We start from the raw sequence: 15,549 nt of genomic DNA, 5'->3' as shown, positions 1-15,549 counted from the left end.
AGGGTACAGAGGAGGTTTACCAGAATGATTCCAGGAATGAGAAAGATAACGTAATAGGAATGCTGAGCAACTCTTGGACTCTATTCATTAGAACATAGAAGAATGAGAGAAGATCTCATAGAGACATTTCAAATAATGAATGGATTGGACAGAGTAGATGTAAATAAGAAGTTTCCCCTATTGGGTGATTCCATGATAAGAGGGCACAGTCTTAGAATTAAAAAGTACCAATTTACAACAGAGATGAGGAGAAATTTCTTTAGCCAGAGGGTAGTGGATTTGCGGCCACATGCAGCTGTGAAGGCAGGATCACTGGGGGAATTTAAAGAGGAAATTGATAGGTATCTAATTAGTCAGGGTATCATGGGATATGGGGACCAAGGCTGGAACTTGGAACTAGATGCGAGAACAGTTTAGCTCAGGGTGGTTTCACGGAGCAGACTCGATGGGCCAAATTGCCTGCTTCTGTTCCTTTTTCTTGCGATCTTGTGAAAGAGAAAAGTCCCGGCTCTGCTAACCTTACCTCATAAGGCTTGTTTTCCAAACCAGGCCACACCCTGGTAAATCTCACAAAGACTGGAAAATTGTCTAGTCAACAAATTAATTAAGCTGTTACTTAATGTCGTAACATTAAAGAGAAAATTTCTTCACATGGAGTGATTGTAAAGTGTGAATTGCATTACCTGAAAGGGCAATTGAATAAAATCCATTAAAAAGATCATTAGAAAGCCTTAGAAAACCAAGATATCAGATTATGAAGAATAAACTGGAGCATGGAATTAAGTAGGACAGCATTTTCATAGAGCTACCAAGGACAAGATGGGCCAAATGGCCTGTTTAAAATTATTTTTCAGAACCACTGATAATGCTACAGTAAAATGAAATGCTGTGTCACAGCTGAATGATCACAAACCTGCTGCAAGCTGTTTACAATCGAATATAGAACAAATCACTTTTAATGAAATTTGCAACGCCATTTAACTTCAGTGTCTTGAAATTCACCCGTAACATAATCTTGTAGGTCTACTACTTCATTCATTTGAAGGAATATAAATTAATCAGTCTGACAGGTCACCTCACTTTTTGCAGACTATAACAAACAAAAGTGGTTTCTCATCCATGCATTTAACTGAAAATCAAAACAGCCAATAAAATTTTACACTTAATTTCATTCTTTTACTTTACACATTAATTTCACAACATTCCAGTTGAGAAAGGTCTTGAAATATTTTGTTCTTTGGAGCTCTGAGATTGGAACATTGACATGAAGTTGACTTGGGCCATGCACTTTGTCGATCAAGGCCAATACCTGATGGAATTGAGCTGGGATAGTCCACACGGATAAGCATAGACCTGCTGCTTCTTGGCATTGATCTCGGTCAAACAGACCTTGTCAACCACTTTAAAGACAAGTATGCTCAGTCTGCAGTACAGTATTTGCAAAACTGTGAGGCGGTGGTACAATGGCACAAACAAAGAATTGCTGGAGGAACTCAGTGGGTCAGATAGAATCCATGGGAAGAAATGACCAGGCAATGTCTGGACCCTTTATCAAGACTCATGGGTACAAAGGGAGAAGGAGCCTGGGGAAGGAACCAGGACATGATAGTGTATAGGACAGAAAGTGTCAGGGAGAGAGCACTGCGGAAAAAAGAGCAACGTTCATGCTATTGGGTTGAAGGCAGTCCAGGAGGACTTGTTCCTCAAGTTTCCATTCGGCCTTGCCCTGATTGTGTATAGACTGGTATCACGAGTGCTGTGAGAAATACCCTTTGTGCTCTTGAGATGATTGCCCTCAGTGTCAGGTTCTCCCAGGAAAAAAGAATCTCAGGGTGGTTAGTGATGTACTCTGACAATAAATCTGAAGTCTGAAAATCTATCCTGCCATCAGGATGGAACCCAGATCTCGGGAACGATGACGTAACATTTAGCACCACCGTGGGATGGTGTTTAAGTGGCAAGCTGCTTTTTCATGTTGCTCTTCTCCCTTTAAGTTTTACCACACCTTAAGGGTGAGCAGCTAAACTACTCTCAATTAACCACCAGGTGAGCCCATTCTAAGTGATATTTAACATTTCTATTTACAATCGAAGATCATTTTACTCACCTTGCAGATTTGACAATTAATCAGAGAGAAAAATCAATCAAGAAAAACCTGGAAGCCAGAGAAACTCCAGTTCATTTAGTTTTAGTTGGGTTTTCACTGAAGTGTGAGACTGAAAAAAGCTGCGCTAAAGATGAGTGACTTCCACAGTTCATGATGCATTTTCTTACTGACAATTCAGGCAGGTCTGTGCTTGCAGAAGTTCCATCCAGCACAGCTGGTTCTCCAGGAATTTTGATTGGTGCCAATTCAAAATCCTGTTGTTAAAAACACAAAGCAGGAGAAACTCAGCCCTTTATATAAGCAAAGGCTTGACCCCTTTATCAAGGGATGGACAGGTCAGCACGTGTCCAAATGAAAGAGTAGGGGGAGAGGCATGGTCGGAAAGGCAGGAGGGATGGGTGGGTGAATAGGGAAGTGGGGGGCAGGGGGTGAGGAGAGCTTCACCCAGCTTTCCCTCCTCCCCTTGATCGCTGCTGTCCCCTCTCTCCCTTCTCCACCTATCTATCACCTCCTGCCTTTGTGACCACACCTAATTCGGATGCCTGCTGACATTTTCCATACCTTGATGCAGGGCTCAAGCCCGAAACGTCGGTTATGTATTTGTACCTCTTCTATATAAAGGACACCACTTGATCTGCTGAATTTCTCCACCTTTTTGTGTTTTTACTTCAATCACAGTTACTGCAGATTTTTGTGTTTTACTTCACAATCCCATTGTTCTGCTGAAGCATTTTATATTTGGTTTTTACATTTGGGTAACATCAGAGTGATTGAACAGGCAGAGAGTTCTTCAATGTTTTCTTGCAAGCTTTTAATGAAAGTACAGAATAAAGAAACCCAAAGCGTAGGCAGAGGATCAGAGAAATGGTTTATAGAAATAGGACTCATTGATCATAAAATGTGCTTTAATTACAGAATTACCTCCTCATGATTCATATTAATTTCATTCATAATTCCACCGTGTTTACTCCATATGTCAAGCAGCAAAAGCATATTTTCCATGGCAGAAATGCTTTGCACATATTTATCCACAAAAGTGGATAAATTTGGATTATTTTTAATTAGATTTGGGATGAAATTGAATTTCCAACCTACCAACTGGAAAGGGGTTGCATATCAATGGCTAGAGGCAGAAAAGGTCAGAGTTCAGATTTCTGTTAATCCATGACATCACATACAACCCTGAGATTCTTCTTCCTGTGGACACGGCAGAATTACCACTAATTGGTAGTGCGAAAAAATACACAGCACAATCATGTAAACAAATAAAAGAAATGTAAACAGATAACAAATGCAAACAAACTGACTGCGCAATACCGAGAGACAAAAGAAAGTCAATACAGTGCACATGTAAGAGTCCTTAAATGAGTCCCTGATTGAGTTTGTCATTGAGGAGTCTAATGGTGGAGGGGTAGCAGCTGTTCCTGAACCTGGTGACACCTAAAATTCTTTCCTGATAGTAGCAGTGAGAATAGAGCATGTGCGGGGTGGTGTGGATTCTTGATGATTGCTGCTGCTCTCTGACGACACCGTTCCCTGTAGATGTTCTCGATGGCAGGGAGGGTTTCCCTGTGATGCCGTGGGCTAAGTCCACTATCATTTGCAGGGCTTTATGCTCAGGGGTATTGGTGTCTCTATACCAGATCATGATCCAGCCAATTATCACACTTTCCACCACACTGGTACAGAAATTTGCCATACCAAACCTCACTAAACTCCTGAGTAAGTAGAGGCGCTGACGCGCTTTATTCATGATGCCATTAGTGTGTTGAGTCCAGGAAAGATCCTCTGAGATAGTGACTCTCAAGAATTTAAAAATACACATCCTCTCCATCTCTGATGCCCCAATGACCACTGGATCGTACACCTCTTTTTCTTTTCCTGAAGTCAATAATCAGCTCCTTAGTTTTGGTGACATTGAGTGCAAGGTTGTTGTTAGTGCACCATTCAGCCAAGTTTTCAATTTCCATCTTGTACACTGACTCATCACCTTTCTTTATGTTGTTACGTTATTGTCGTACTGAGGTAGAGTAGGTGGCTAAGAATGCAACCCTGTGATGCTCCAGTACTAATGGGGATTGTGGAGAAGAAGTTCTTACCAATCCTCACTGATTGTGGTCTGGAGGTGAGGAAATCCATGATCCAATAGCACGGTGAGGTATTGAAGCCCAGGTCTTGGAGTTTGCTGATCAGTTTTGAGAGGATGATGGTGTTAAATGCTAAACTGTAGTCGATAAGGAGCATCCTGATGAATTCATCTTTACTGTCCAGGTGTTGCAGGGCTTTGTGTAGAGCCAGTGAGATAGCATCCTCTGTAGACCTGTTGCTACGAATAGGTGAACTGGAACGCACCCATGTCACCGCTCAGACAGGAGCTGATACAGGCAGATCCAAGGTTATGAACAACTTGTACTTATGAACGGGCTGTTCCTTAGTTCGTGCATGCGCATAATTGTGTCCCAATTCGGGCACGTGCATAAATGCCCATAATGTTACCTCACAAACACTAAATTAGAACTGTAAGTACCTGTTCTGCCTTATGTATAAGTTTGGCTTAGGGTCAGACCAGACAACAGAATTCATTCGCAACCTGGGGACTGCCTATATGCTTCAACACCAGCCTTTCAAAACACTTCATCACTGTTGATGTGAGCGCCACTGGTCGAAAGTCATAGACACAGATTACTACACTTTCCTTGGACACTGGTATGATTGACACCTGTTTGAAACAGGTGGGTACCACGCTCTGCTGGAGGGAGATGTTGAAGATAGCCATGGAAATATTGATAAGTTGGTCAGCACAGATTTATAATACTCAGCCAGGTACTCGGTCCAGGCCAAATGTTTTCCTTGGATTCACACTCTTGAAGGCAGCCTGCATGTCATCCCCAGATACGGACATGTCCTCCCTGCTTTTTCTGTACTGATCTGGATCTTAAGTGCCTGTGATCTGTCTCTCAGCAGGTTCCGGATTTCATTGATCATCCAGGGCTTCTGATTGAACGATCTGGTGGGGGTCACACTCATCCACAGCTGTTCTGACAAAGACTGTGACAGCCCTGGTGTAATCAGTCTGTTTCCCACCTGAATCCTTGAACCCCGCCCAATCCACTGACTCAAGAAAGCCCTGCAACTATTTGATCAGCCTCCTGTGACCACCTTCGAGCTGTCCTGAGCTCTGGAGTTCTTGTGGGGTTTGCACGTTCTCCCCGGGACCACATGCGTTTCCGCCACACGCTCCAGTTTCCTCCCACAAGCCAAACTTTGAATAGGTTCATTGGCTGCTGCAAAAAGAACCGCTCATGCTGATAGGCAGCAGGGATATTTGTGGGGGTAGTTGACGGGGATGCGAAAACCTGGGCCTATTGTCGATAGGCCCTATTACACTATTATGTTCCTAAATAGTTAAAATGTCTCTGACCAGTTGTGGTGCACTGTTAGCCAGAATCAGACACATACAAAAATAAAGTGTACAACAGGCTTTAATCCACAAAGACTTCCACAGAGCCAGGCTGGCCTTGGCTGCAGCAACTCTGAGTGGGGTCTCAGGAGGCCGGCACAGGCTTATAATCCCAGAGGATGATTGACACCTGACCGGGTGGGGCTTGATTCATTCAGGCCAACTGATTGATAGCCGGCCAGGTGTTGTCCTGATCCCTTACACTCCTGCAGGTACAGAGGCTGCCCCCTGCAGTAGGCCGGTGGTGTACCACCACACCGGGGCCGAGTAGGTGTTGGACACGAAGAACCACTTGTACTTGTGCATCAGTCCTTTCATAATTAGCCCTGCCAGAGCAATTTGAATAATATAGCAGCATATAAATTTTGGACGTCATACCTTCAATTGTTTCTATGTGGAAACAAACGGACCAACAGACTGCAAGGAATTTACCTGCTTTCTTAAGCCGACTGCATCTAACCGATTACCTGAGGGACATGTAGAACACTCTGCTTCCGATTTTTAGTTGCTGTTGAAAACATGCTTTCTTCATAGTTTAGAAACAAATAGTAAGCTCATGTGTCATTTGATTCTATTTTTCAATGCATAGCAGGTGGAGTTTAAAATTTGTTTTATTTGTGAATTTTCCACAATATATCCTGTTTTACTAAAATTGCTAAGTATGCTCTTTCTGCTTTGCACATGTAAATTCTTTCGATGAGAAAAAAAAAAGTACCTTTGCTAGTTCAACTAATTGGCCAACCTCCAGTATCAGAGTGAATGAAACACGAAGAACCGGAGAAGGATAGGACATGCAGCATTCAACACAGCCTGGAGAGCTGCTGCTCACAGCTGCCCAAAAGCAATGTGCAACAGGCTGGAACGGGGAAGGACAGGGCAGAATTGTTCCTTTTCAGAATAACCCTCTCATGCAGCAGAGACATTCCCCTGATCTGCAACCACGAAGATCCTACCACCTTGGGGCTCATTTCAAACTGCCTGATGCCGAAATTAACAATTGAAAGTGACATTTCATGACCGCAGGAAAATGGGCAAGGACAAATCATTGTGGCTGTAGCCCATGACGAGTTCTCTCGGAAACTACTTTGCACCCACCGTGCAAGTATCATGGCCCAATTTGAATGGGTAACCTGCAATGAATGCCTGACTTTACAGAGCATTGCAATATCCGTATGTGTAAATGTGAAGCCTCTTGTCTGCAGAAGTACACCTATAACATTACTGAAACAATTCATTTCCATGAGATCTTCATCCCTGAGCCCACAATACTCTTTCTTCACCATGAGTGCAATATTTAGAGGCAACATGGCAAAAAAGGTTGCTTCAATAGTAGTTCCCAAGCCTAAGATCTCTGCCACAATTAGTCAAAAGATAGCAGATCCAAGGGGGTGGGATCATTTGGGGATTGCAGCGCTCCCTCAGTGCAACATATGCTGCCACCTTTTTACTGCTGCAAATCAATGGACTACCTTCACCTGAAGTACTGCAGCAGCTCACCGGCCTCTCAGTGCATGCAACAGGCACAGAAGAGGTGAAGGAAGCACACTTCCCTTCATTAGGAAGGACATAGAATGCAAGAGCAGGAAAGGTTTGGAACAACTTGAAGAAACTTTAGTTCAGTAACAAATGGAGCACTGTGCAGTTCTGGTTGTCACACTTCAGGAAGGATCTCATGATACCGGAGATGGTGCAGAAGCTATTCACCAGGGTTCTGTCTGGGAATGGACTGCCTCAGTTATGGGAATGTGGATGAGTTGGGGTTGTTTACCTTGGGAGCAAGGAGGTTGGGGGGAGGGCACCTGATTGGAGCATACACACTGATGAGACGCTTAATAGATAGATGGTAGGAAACATTTCTCCAAAGTAGAGATTAGTTTAGTGGAAAGAATAAGACTTTTGGAGGAATTTTTTTCACTGAAAAATCTGGAATGCACTATCTGAATGGATGGTGGAGCCAGGTACTCTCAAAACATTTAAGAAGTATCTGGATGATGAATTGAATCATCGTGGCAGATATGGCCACAGCCCAAACGCTGATAAATAGGATTTATACCGGTGGGTGCTTAACAGTTGCTCTGGACATGATTTTCCAAGCCTTAAAACACATGAGATTGTCTAAGCAGGCTCAGACCCGGTCAGTACTTGGAGGGGCGACTGCCTAGTATCTCCAGGCACTGTAGGTTTCTGTGAGGAGCGCTGGACAAAGTGGCGACTCTGTGTCTGCCTTAAGGTAGACAAAAGTTAAAGAATTTCATGTACGTTACATTCTAAATGTAGTATTACATGACAATAATGGAACCTTTACCTTTAACCTTTCTACAGGCTGGGGAATAGCTTGTTCCCACAGGTTGTGAGACTGATAATGTAACTGTAATGGTGAAAATCATCCCAAATATTTATATATCTTTGTTTAGATTATTAATATGGATGATTATGTACTATGCATTTTTTTTTGAGTGTGCACCAAGGTGTTTCATCAGGTTGTCTGTGTACAATCAGATGATAAACTTGACTTGGACTTGGATGATTCTAGGATCTTTAATGGATCTGAGTAAGTTTGCCCTCTATCCCATCAGTGTTAGCCCTAGTTTCATTCTAATTTAGATACAATTTCTAATATAAACCCAAATTCAATTTGAAAGTTACAAGTATAACTTTTTAATGTTTTTACTTAGATATATAACTTAGAAGGAGAGCTTACCCGAGCCATTCAGTATATGTTTTCTATTTTCACTGTTTGACTTGGATTGCAGAGAATATTCTTTCTGCAAAAAAAAAGTGAAAAGTATTGATGGAATTTCATTGTTTCACTTATCTCCTTGACAGTTGATTTTAGAAAATAAATTAATTTATCTTTTCGCAAAAAGGAATTTGCACCCGAACCATTATTTTGTTTGCTTTGTCCATTGAATCTGATGCATTTTCTTTCACACATGTCGTAGAGAGTCCTCAAACCCGATGTTGAAAGGTGTGGGCGAGATGTGGGACTGCATCTCACAAACGGATGGATACGAGGAGGGGATAGGCACAGAAGGATATGGGCAGGTGGGGCCAGAGTGGGCGGGGCATTTTGGTCGGCATGGACAAGTTGGGGTGAAGGGGCCTGTTTCCATGCTGTACGAGTCTACGACGCTACGCATGGTAGGTCAATGACAAGAAACATCTTTGGGGTTTTCGTCATCACAGTCAGTATTGTAATGGAAATGGTAATTTTTCCACTTTATCTAAGCATTTAGACCACATCTACCAATTATATGAAGTAGAGGAGTGATCAGCTGTAGCCCCCTCGTAATCTATCCAATTTCTTAGCGTGGGTTTTGGTGAGATGCGTGCTCAGCACTCATGGATTTGCCTTGAAAGGAGAGTGTGCTAGATCATTGTGCTGTGTTCAAAAACATAACCAACAAAACTAAATGGCAGACGTAAAACATAGGTGAAGATAAAAAAAAGTGAAGATCAGAGTCTTAATCTGCTCTCAGTCCTGGTGCAGAGCCTTGACTCAAGATCATCCCTTTGCCTCCACAGATGCCCGACTATCATCCTTATCCAGCAACTTGTTCTTGCGCAAATTCATCTGTCGCTGATTAATAGTTTTAAGATGTGCCATGAAGTGATTTGAGAATAATCAAAGAAAATCTCATTGCTTTGAATCATGAACTTCAGTTAAGATCAACACTTACACTGCAAATAATCAAATGAAAAAAGAAAGTTTGAATACAACCAAAATAAGACCATTGGCCATTAATTTGCTTCAGGTGGATAACCACAAACCGAATACATGTATATCCCACTTTACGAAAGTACAGCCTTCCTAGGAAACCTTTTGTAAGCCAAAATGGTGCAAAGCGAAGACCCATTCACTACTATAGAAGCCTATTTTTGTAAAAGTGAAAGCCCATTCAAATTTCTTTCGGATAACGAACACAGGTTTCTTTGTAAAAGCAAATTTTCGTCAAGCGAGTATTCGTAAAGCAGGCAATACCTGTATTAGAAAAACAATTTAACATTTCTTGAACAAAATGAGAGGCAAAATAGGTTCAATATTCATAGTAAGTCACCTTCATATTAAAAGGGCTCCACTGATGTGAAGTGAAAGTTTTTTTCCCCCGTGGTGTTCATGTTTGCATGTTAGCAGATTAAATGATTCTGTTTGAGAAATACGAATGCAGGGAAAAACTAATCAGAACTAATAGGGAGAGAGCTGAGCTGCCGGAAGAAGATTTTTTGCCATTTGCAGCTGAATCTACCAAGTGTGAGTTTGGGGTCTGTGTCTTTGCCAGAGGCTGCTAAAAATGCAATGGTTTTTTCTTGGTCTCTTTATAGATTTCTGCAGGGGCAGCACTAGAGTCATCCTTCCCAGAAAATATCAGCTCATGGTAGATGCCAAAAGAAACCCCTCATCATGAGATTTATCGGTTAAACTCAAATGAAATGACCCTTCAGAACCAATACTGAGCTGGCGAAAAATTTGTATTGTCCGCATCAAATGAAATATTCCACTGAATTTCTTCCACGTTTCACAAAACTCTATTGATCCAAGTTACACTCCCTTTTTACTCTGGCCAAACAGAAATCCCTTTATATGCACACAGTTCCTCAAGGTAGGTATGGCTCAGGTGCATGAGTTAGAAATCCAACTTAGCACTTCCTACTGATGTCCTTGTGATGTATGAGCTTCTGAAACCAACTGATGACTCACACTTTAATAATGATCACTTAGGCAAGGTATCCTATAAACCTAAAACCAGGGGAGATAAATGAGAAATAGATGCGTGCAGTTTTAAATTCCAATATAGTATTATGTCTTTCTTCTTTGGCTTGGCTTCGCGGACGAAGATTTATGGAGGGGGTAAAAAGTCCACGTCAGCTGCAGGCTCGTTTGTGGCTGACCAGTCCGATGCGGGACAGGCAGACACGATTGCAGCGGTTGCAAGGGAAAATTGGTTGGTTGGGGTTGGGTGTTGGGTTTTTCCTCCTTTGCCTTTTGTCAGTGAGGTGGGCTCTGCGGTCTTCTTCAAAGGAGGCTGCTGCCCGCCAAACTGTGAGGCGCCAAGATGCACGGTTTGAGGCGTTATCAGCCCACTGGCGGTGGTCAATGTGGCAGGCACCAAGAGATTTCTTTAGGCAGTCCTTGTACCTTTTCTTTGGTGCACCTCTGTCACGGTGGCCAGTGGAGAGCTCGCCATATAATACGATCTTGGGAAGGCGATGGTCCTCCATTCTGGAGACGTGACCCATCCAGCGCAGCTGGATCTTCAGCAGCGTGGACTCGATGCTGTCGACCTCTGCCATCTCGAGTACCTCGACGTTAGGGGTGTGAGCGCTCCAATGGATGTTGAGGATGGAGCGGAGACAACGCTGGTGGAAGCGTTCTAGGAGCCGTAGGTGGTGCCGGTAGAGGACCCATGATTCGGAGCCGAACAGGAGTGTGGGTATGACAACGGCTCTGTATACGCCATTAGAAAAGCTGAAACTGATGACCTATAATTGCATTTGAAGGCAAATGGAAATATTCATATTTAATTTGTCTTTAGGATAAGTATTCATTTGATCTAACATTGAAATCCAGAACATTTTACCACAGGTGACCATTTTAGCAAAAACTTCAACGTCATATAAAATGGATAATATAGCAGAAATAGAAACTGTTGCGCAGACATGGGATTAGTGGAGTTGAATCCCACTGAGGAAGAACACAAGTTTCTGAATACCATCTTGCTCGTAATTTTCATAATCTGCCCACTTTTCATATTGCTTGCATGACTTTGAGTTTGTCCTTAAATATCATTAAGCAACATTTATTTTTTTGCATTTCATATCGAGGTGTATGCAGGAGGAAGAGAGTATTCTAGATGGGAGTTTTAGGAGGCGATCACATTGCAGGTTCAGCCAGATGGCCAGGTGACTACTGTTAGGTCTGCTTTGTTCATGAACGAGTGAGTCAAACACCAGACTGAGTCGAAATCAAGGTTCTTTGTTCTTTATTGCTGGATTGTAACACTTGCAACTAACAGTGTTAGTTGGAGAAGGCGCATTCTGCCGTTATCAGCAAGTGGTGTTTTTTATATACCTTAGGATACGTACTTAGTAAATTATCATACCATTACATTGTCCAATGAATTAACTGTTGCTACCCTTCTCTGTTAGTCTGCTGCACATCATTCTTGTTAGTGCAAAGCTTATCTTGAGTGTACAAGGTCACATCTGCATTCTGTTACTCCTTAGTACTGGGTGACTCCTTCTCCGGTCCCATCTCATGATGTTTTTACCTTACACTACCAAGAAGGACAGCCAGATCGTTCGCCGCACAAGAGAGTACAGATGCTGGAGTCTGCAGAGTCTGCTGGAGGAACTCGGTGAGGGGGGGGGGGGGGGTGAGTGGTTTCAGCTTAAATTTGTACATAAGGCTTTTGTTGGAAACAACCTGCATTTGGTCCTTCAATCCCATGCTGACTTACATCAGAGAATTTTGACGAAGAATCCAGACAAATCTTTTTTTCTTCTTCTTGCATAGATTCAGAAGATGATGTGCCTTTTGTAAACTGACTAAAAGAAAATTCAAGCATGCTGGACGGGGAAGGTGGCATGTGATAGTGATGGGTGCGAACCTGTTTTTTGCAACTGAGGAAACAAAATCATTTAATGTTATTTGTATTGCCAAAGAGCCAGATTTACCAAATAAAATGATCTGATTATCTTGCCCCACCAATCCATGTTTATCATTTAAATATCTAAATACATGTCATGAGTATGTTTTCATTGCTTAACTTAATGTCTGGAATCTATTTCTGGGATCATGAAATAATGAAGTGGCCAATACAAATTCAGAGTTGAGAAAGAAGTTCCCTTAGCTTCAAAAAAATAGCTGCTTAATTCGCAGGGACTGTACAGAACAGAGTAAATGAACAAAGGGGTGTTTGTATCATTCAATTTTTCTATGGGAGGCTATTGTGCCATCCCCATGGTTGCTAGGCAATACTTACTTAGGCACGGCTTCCTTTCAGAAGGCATTTCACTGTCTCTTGCTCTCTGAAAATTATTGGCCCCAATACTTGTTTTTCGTCCTACAGATACCACGATAAGTCTGTCATTACTCTTCCAATGCATCAGCAATTGAATGACATGTATGAAGTTTTACACAGTGGAAGGAAATATGAGAGGGAAACCAGCAAAGGGAGAATATATTTCAAGACCATTCTGCTGATTCTAGTTTCTTCTCTACCAGTAGAGAAAACTAGGATTCCGAAGCAAATGCATAATCATCAGGCCAAGTGAAAGGACAGGTAAATAGTTTGAATGTAACCTTCAAAACTGAATGATAGCTCAGATGTGAAATTAATTCAGTAATAAGCCAAGGAAAAGACAATCTGTGATCTCACAGAATGGCAACTTAGTACTATGGCTTCTCTCTCACTCCCCCCCACCCCCCACCACCACAGTGGTTTAAATATATCATTATCATTCATGAGTAATCAGGGTCTGTCCCATAAGTAAAAGTTCGCTTGTAACTTTCCTCATCAATGTCTATAGTTTTTGGCCTTTCGATCTTATCCAGTCCTTCTTGTAAACACACCAGTACTGATGAATTCCCTAAGCCAGGGGTGGTCAAACTATGCCCCCCCCCCCAGGCCAACTTTGGCCCATTGCCCATTTTTAAGTGGTCCGTTAGAACATAGTTTCTAACAATAAATGGCACCGTATGTACATTGCATTTCATAGTTTCAACACTAGATGTCGCCACCATTTCGAACCACCGCTAGACCGACCGTTGCAATGTTACTAATCGATAAAAACATTAAAAAAAAGTTTGCCTCAGTTAATTAGACATGGCAGAACCAAAAAGATGGAAAATAGCAAGGGAGTGCTGAAAATTTCAGACACAGTGTGAAAATGAAGACTTCTTCACAGAAGTCAAGAGGAAGTGTGCTTGCTTGATTTGCAAAAAATCTGTTAACTTTTATAGCCTATCTACAGATTTACACATTGCAACATAATCATTAAAGTGGACATTTGGGCCATGAACTATACTCACCGAGACAGGTGGAGTTATGTTGGAGACGGCCTTATCCCTTGATCATTTCTCTTGTTCTTATTCTCCACCCAGGTTTTCATTTTGTGCTGCTTTTTGAATGAGGGTTTTAAAGACCTTTATTGTACTCATGTAAATTAAAATTAAGAGCAGGAGATACAGAAATGCCTTCTGTAATATGTGAGCACATCAATAAGCTACTGAAACGTGACTCCTTATATTTTTCTGGATCTGGCCCACAACCAGAAGTGTTTGGCCACCCCTGCTTTAGCATTTTTATTACTTACAATTACCATTACAAATTAATAATTATTCCAGGGACACAACCAATATAGCACAAGGTTTGCCAACCAAGAAATTTCCTTGTAACAACCTAGAATCATCCATTTATGCAATGCAAAGTTGACATCCAAACATCTAGTGTGGTGTGAGTGTTCAAAGGGTCATTACATGGATCACCATTGGTTAGAAATATTGGGTTGAAATGCTCCACAATCTCATCTTGACCTGATAGCTGTACTCCTGGTTTTGAACTTTACTGTAGCCTCTTCCCATTGGCACCAGACCTTTTGCTTGGAGGCTGGGTTAGGGGACAATGGAATTTGCTTATTCACTTCACCAGCTGAAGCAGGGTATCCAAAAAAAGTGTAGACAAGGCTCGGTGCCCAATCTAGAGCCCTTTCCATCTATGTCCAAACAAATATTCATGCTCTGCTGCAGCCAGAGCATAGTTGCCTCATAAGATATGCCTGTTGCCTTTAAATTGTAATAATCCCTGACACCAGCCTCCAAAAACAGGCCTGTAGCCAAGACTTATTTTAATAGGTTTCAGCAAAGATTTAAATGGTTTCTGAGACCACGTGAAGAGATGAGTGGAGCAAGGCAGAATCAGAATCAGGTTTATTGTCATGAACACGTATCACAAAATTCGCTTTGCGGCAGCAGTATTAGAACCATAGAACATTGCAGCACAGAAACAGGCCCCTTCAGCCCTTCTAGTCTGTGCTGAGCCATTTTTCAGTCTAGTCCCACTGACCTGTACCCAGTCTATAGCCCTCCATACCTCTCCCATCCAGGTACCTGTCCAAAGTCTTATTAAATGTTAAAATTTAGCCCACTTTTACCAGCTCAGCTAGTAGCTCATTCCATACTCCCACCACCCTCTGAGTGAAGAAATTTTCCCTTCATGTTCCCCCTAAACTTTTCCCCTTTCATCCTTAACTCGTCCTCTGGTTTGTATCTCACCTACCCTCAGTGGAAAAAGCTGACCTACATTTACTCTGTCTATCCCCCTTATAATTTTAAATATGTCTATCAAAACTCCCCTCATTCTTCTACGCTCCAGGGAATAAAGTCCTAACCTGTTTAACCTTTCCCTGTAACTCAGTTCCTGAGGTCCGGGAACATCCTAGTAAATCTTCTCTGCACTCTTTCCATCTTATTTATATCTTTCCTGTAGTTATGTGACCAAAACTGCACACAATAATCCAAATTTGGCATCACTGTCTTATACAACTTTACCATAATATCCCAACTCGTATACTCAATACTTTTATTTATGAAGGCCCATATACCAAAAGCTCTCTTTACAAACCTATCTAACTGTGACACCACTTTCAGGGAATTATTAGCTGTTTTTCCAGATCCCTCTGTTCTACCGCACTCCTCAGTGTCCGACCATTCACCATGTATGTCCTTTCTTTGTTTGTCCTTCTGTAACTCCTCCCACTTGTCTGCTTTAAATTCCATCTCTCATTTTTCATCCCATTTTTCCAGCTGGCCCAGATCCTTCTGCAAGCTTTGGAAACCTTCCTTGCTGACCACAACACCTCCAATCTTAGGATCATCTGCACCAATCATGGCAGCTACTTTACAGTATGGGAGTCCCAGACAATATGTGGAAAGTTTAAATCTCCTACTATCAGAACCTTATGTTTCCTGCAGCTGGCTGCT

At 42.1% G+C, this 15,549-nt stretch overlaps 1 protein-coding gene across 11 annotated transcripts in view; it reads right to left on the bottom strand.

Moving 5' to 3' along the window:
• The window catches only part of LOC138764132 (protein FAM107B-like), a 196,789-nt gene that overhangs the window by 63,400 nt on the left and 117,840 nt on the right, over positions 1-15,549 (bottom strand). For 8 of the 11 annotated variants that reach the window (XM_069939560.1, XM_069939571.1, XM_069939572.1 and 5 more), the window contains one exon: positions 8,269-8,332. In XM_069939560.1, the coding sequence (XP_069795661.1) occupies positions 8,269-8,332 (64 nt within the window). Of the gene's footprint in view, positions 1-2,107; positions 2,362-8,268; positions 8,333-15,549 lie in introns of all 11 variants that reach the window. The other 3 variants (XM_069939567.1, XM_069939570.1, XM_069939569.1) reach the window with 1 other exon arrangement.

Source organism: Narcine bancroftii, chromosome 5, assembly GCF_036971445.1.
Source record: "Narcine bancroftii isolate sNarBan1 chromosome 5, sNarBan1.hap1, whole genome shotgun sequence".
NCBI classification, from domain to species: domain Eukaryota; kingdom Metazoa; phylum Chordata; class Chondrichthyes; order Torpediniformes; family Narcinidae; genus Narcine; species Narcine bancroftii.
Note: the sequence above shows the minus strand (reverse complement) of the source record. Positions and strands in the feature narration are given on the sequence as shown.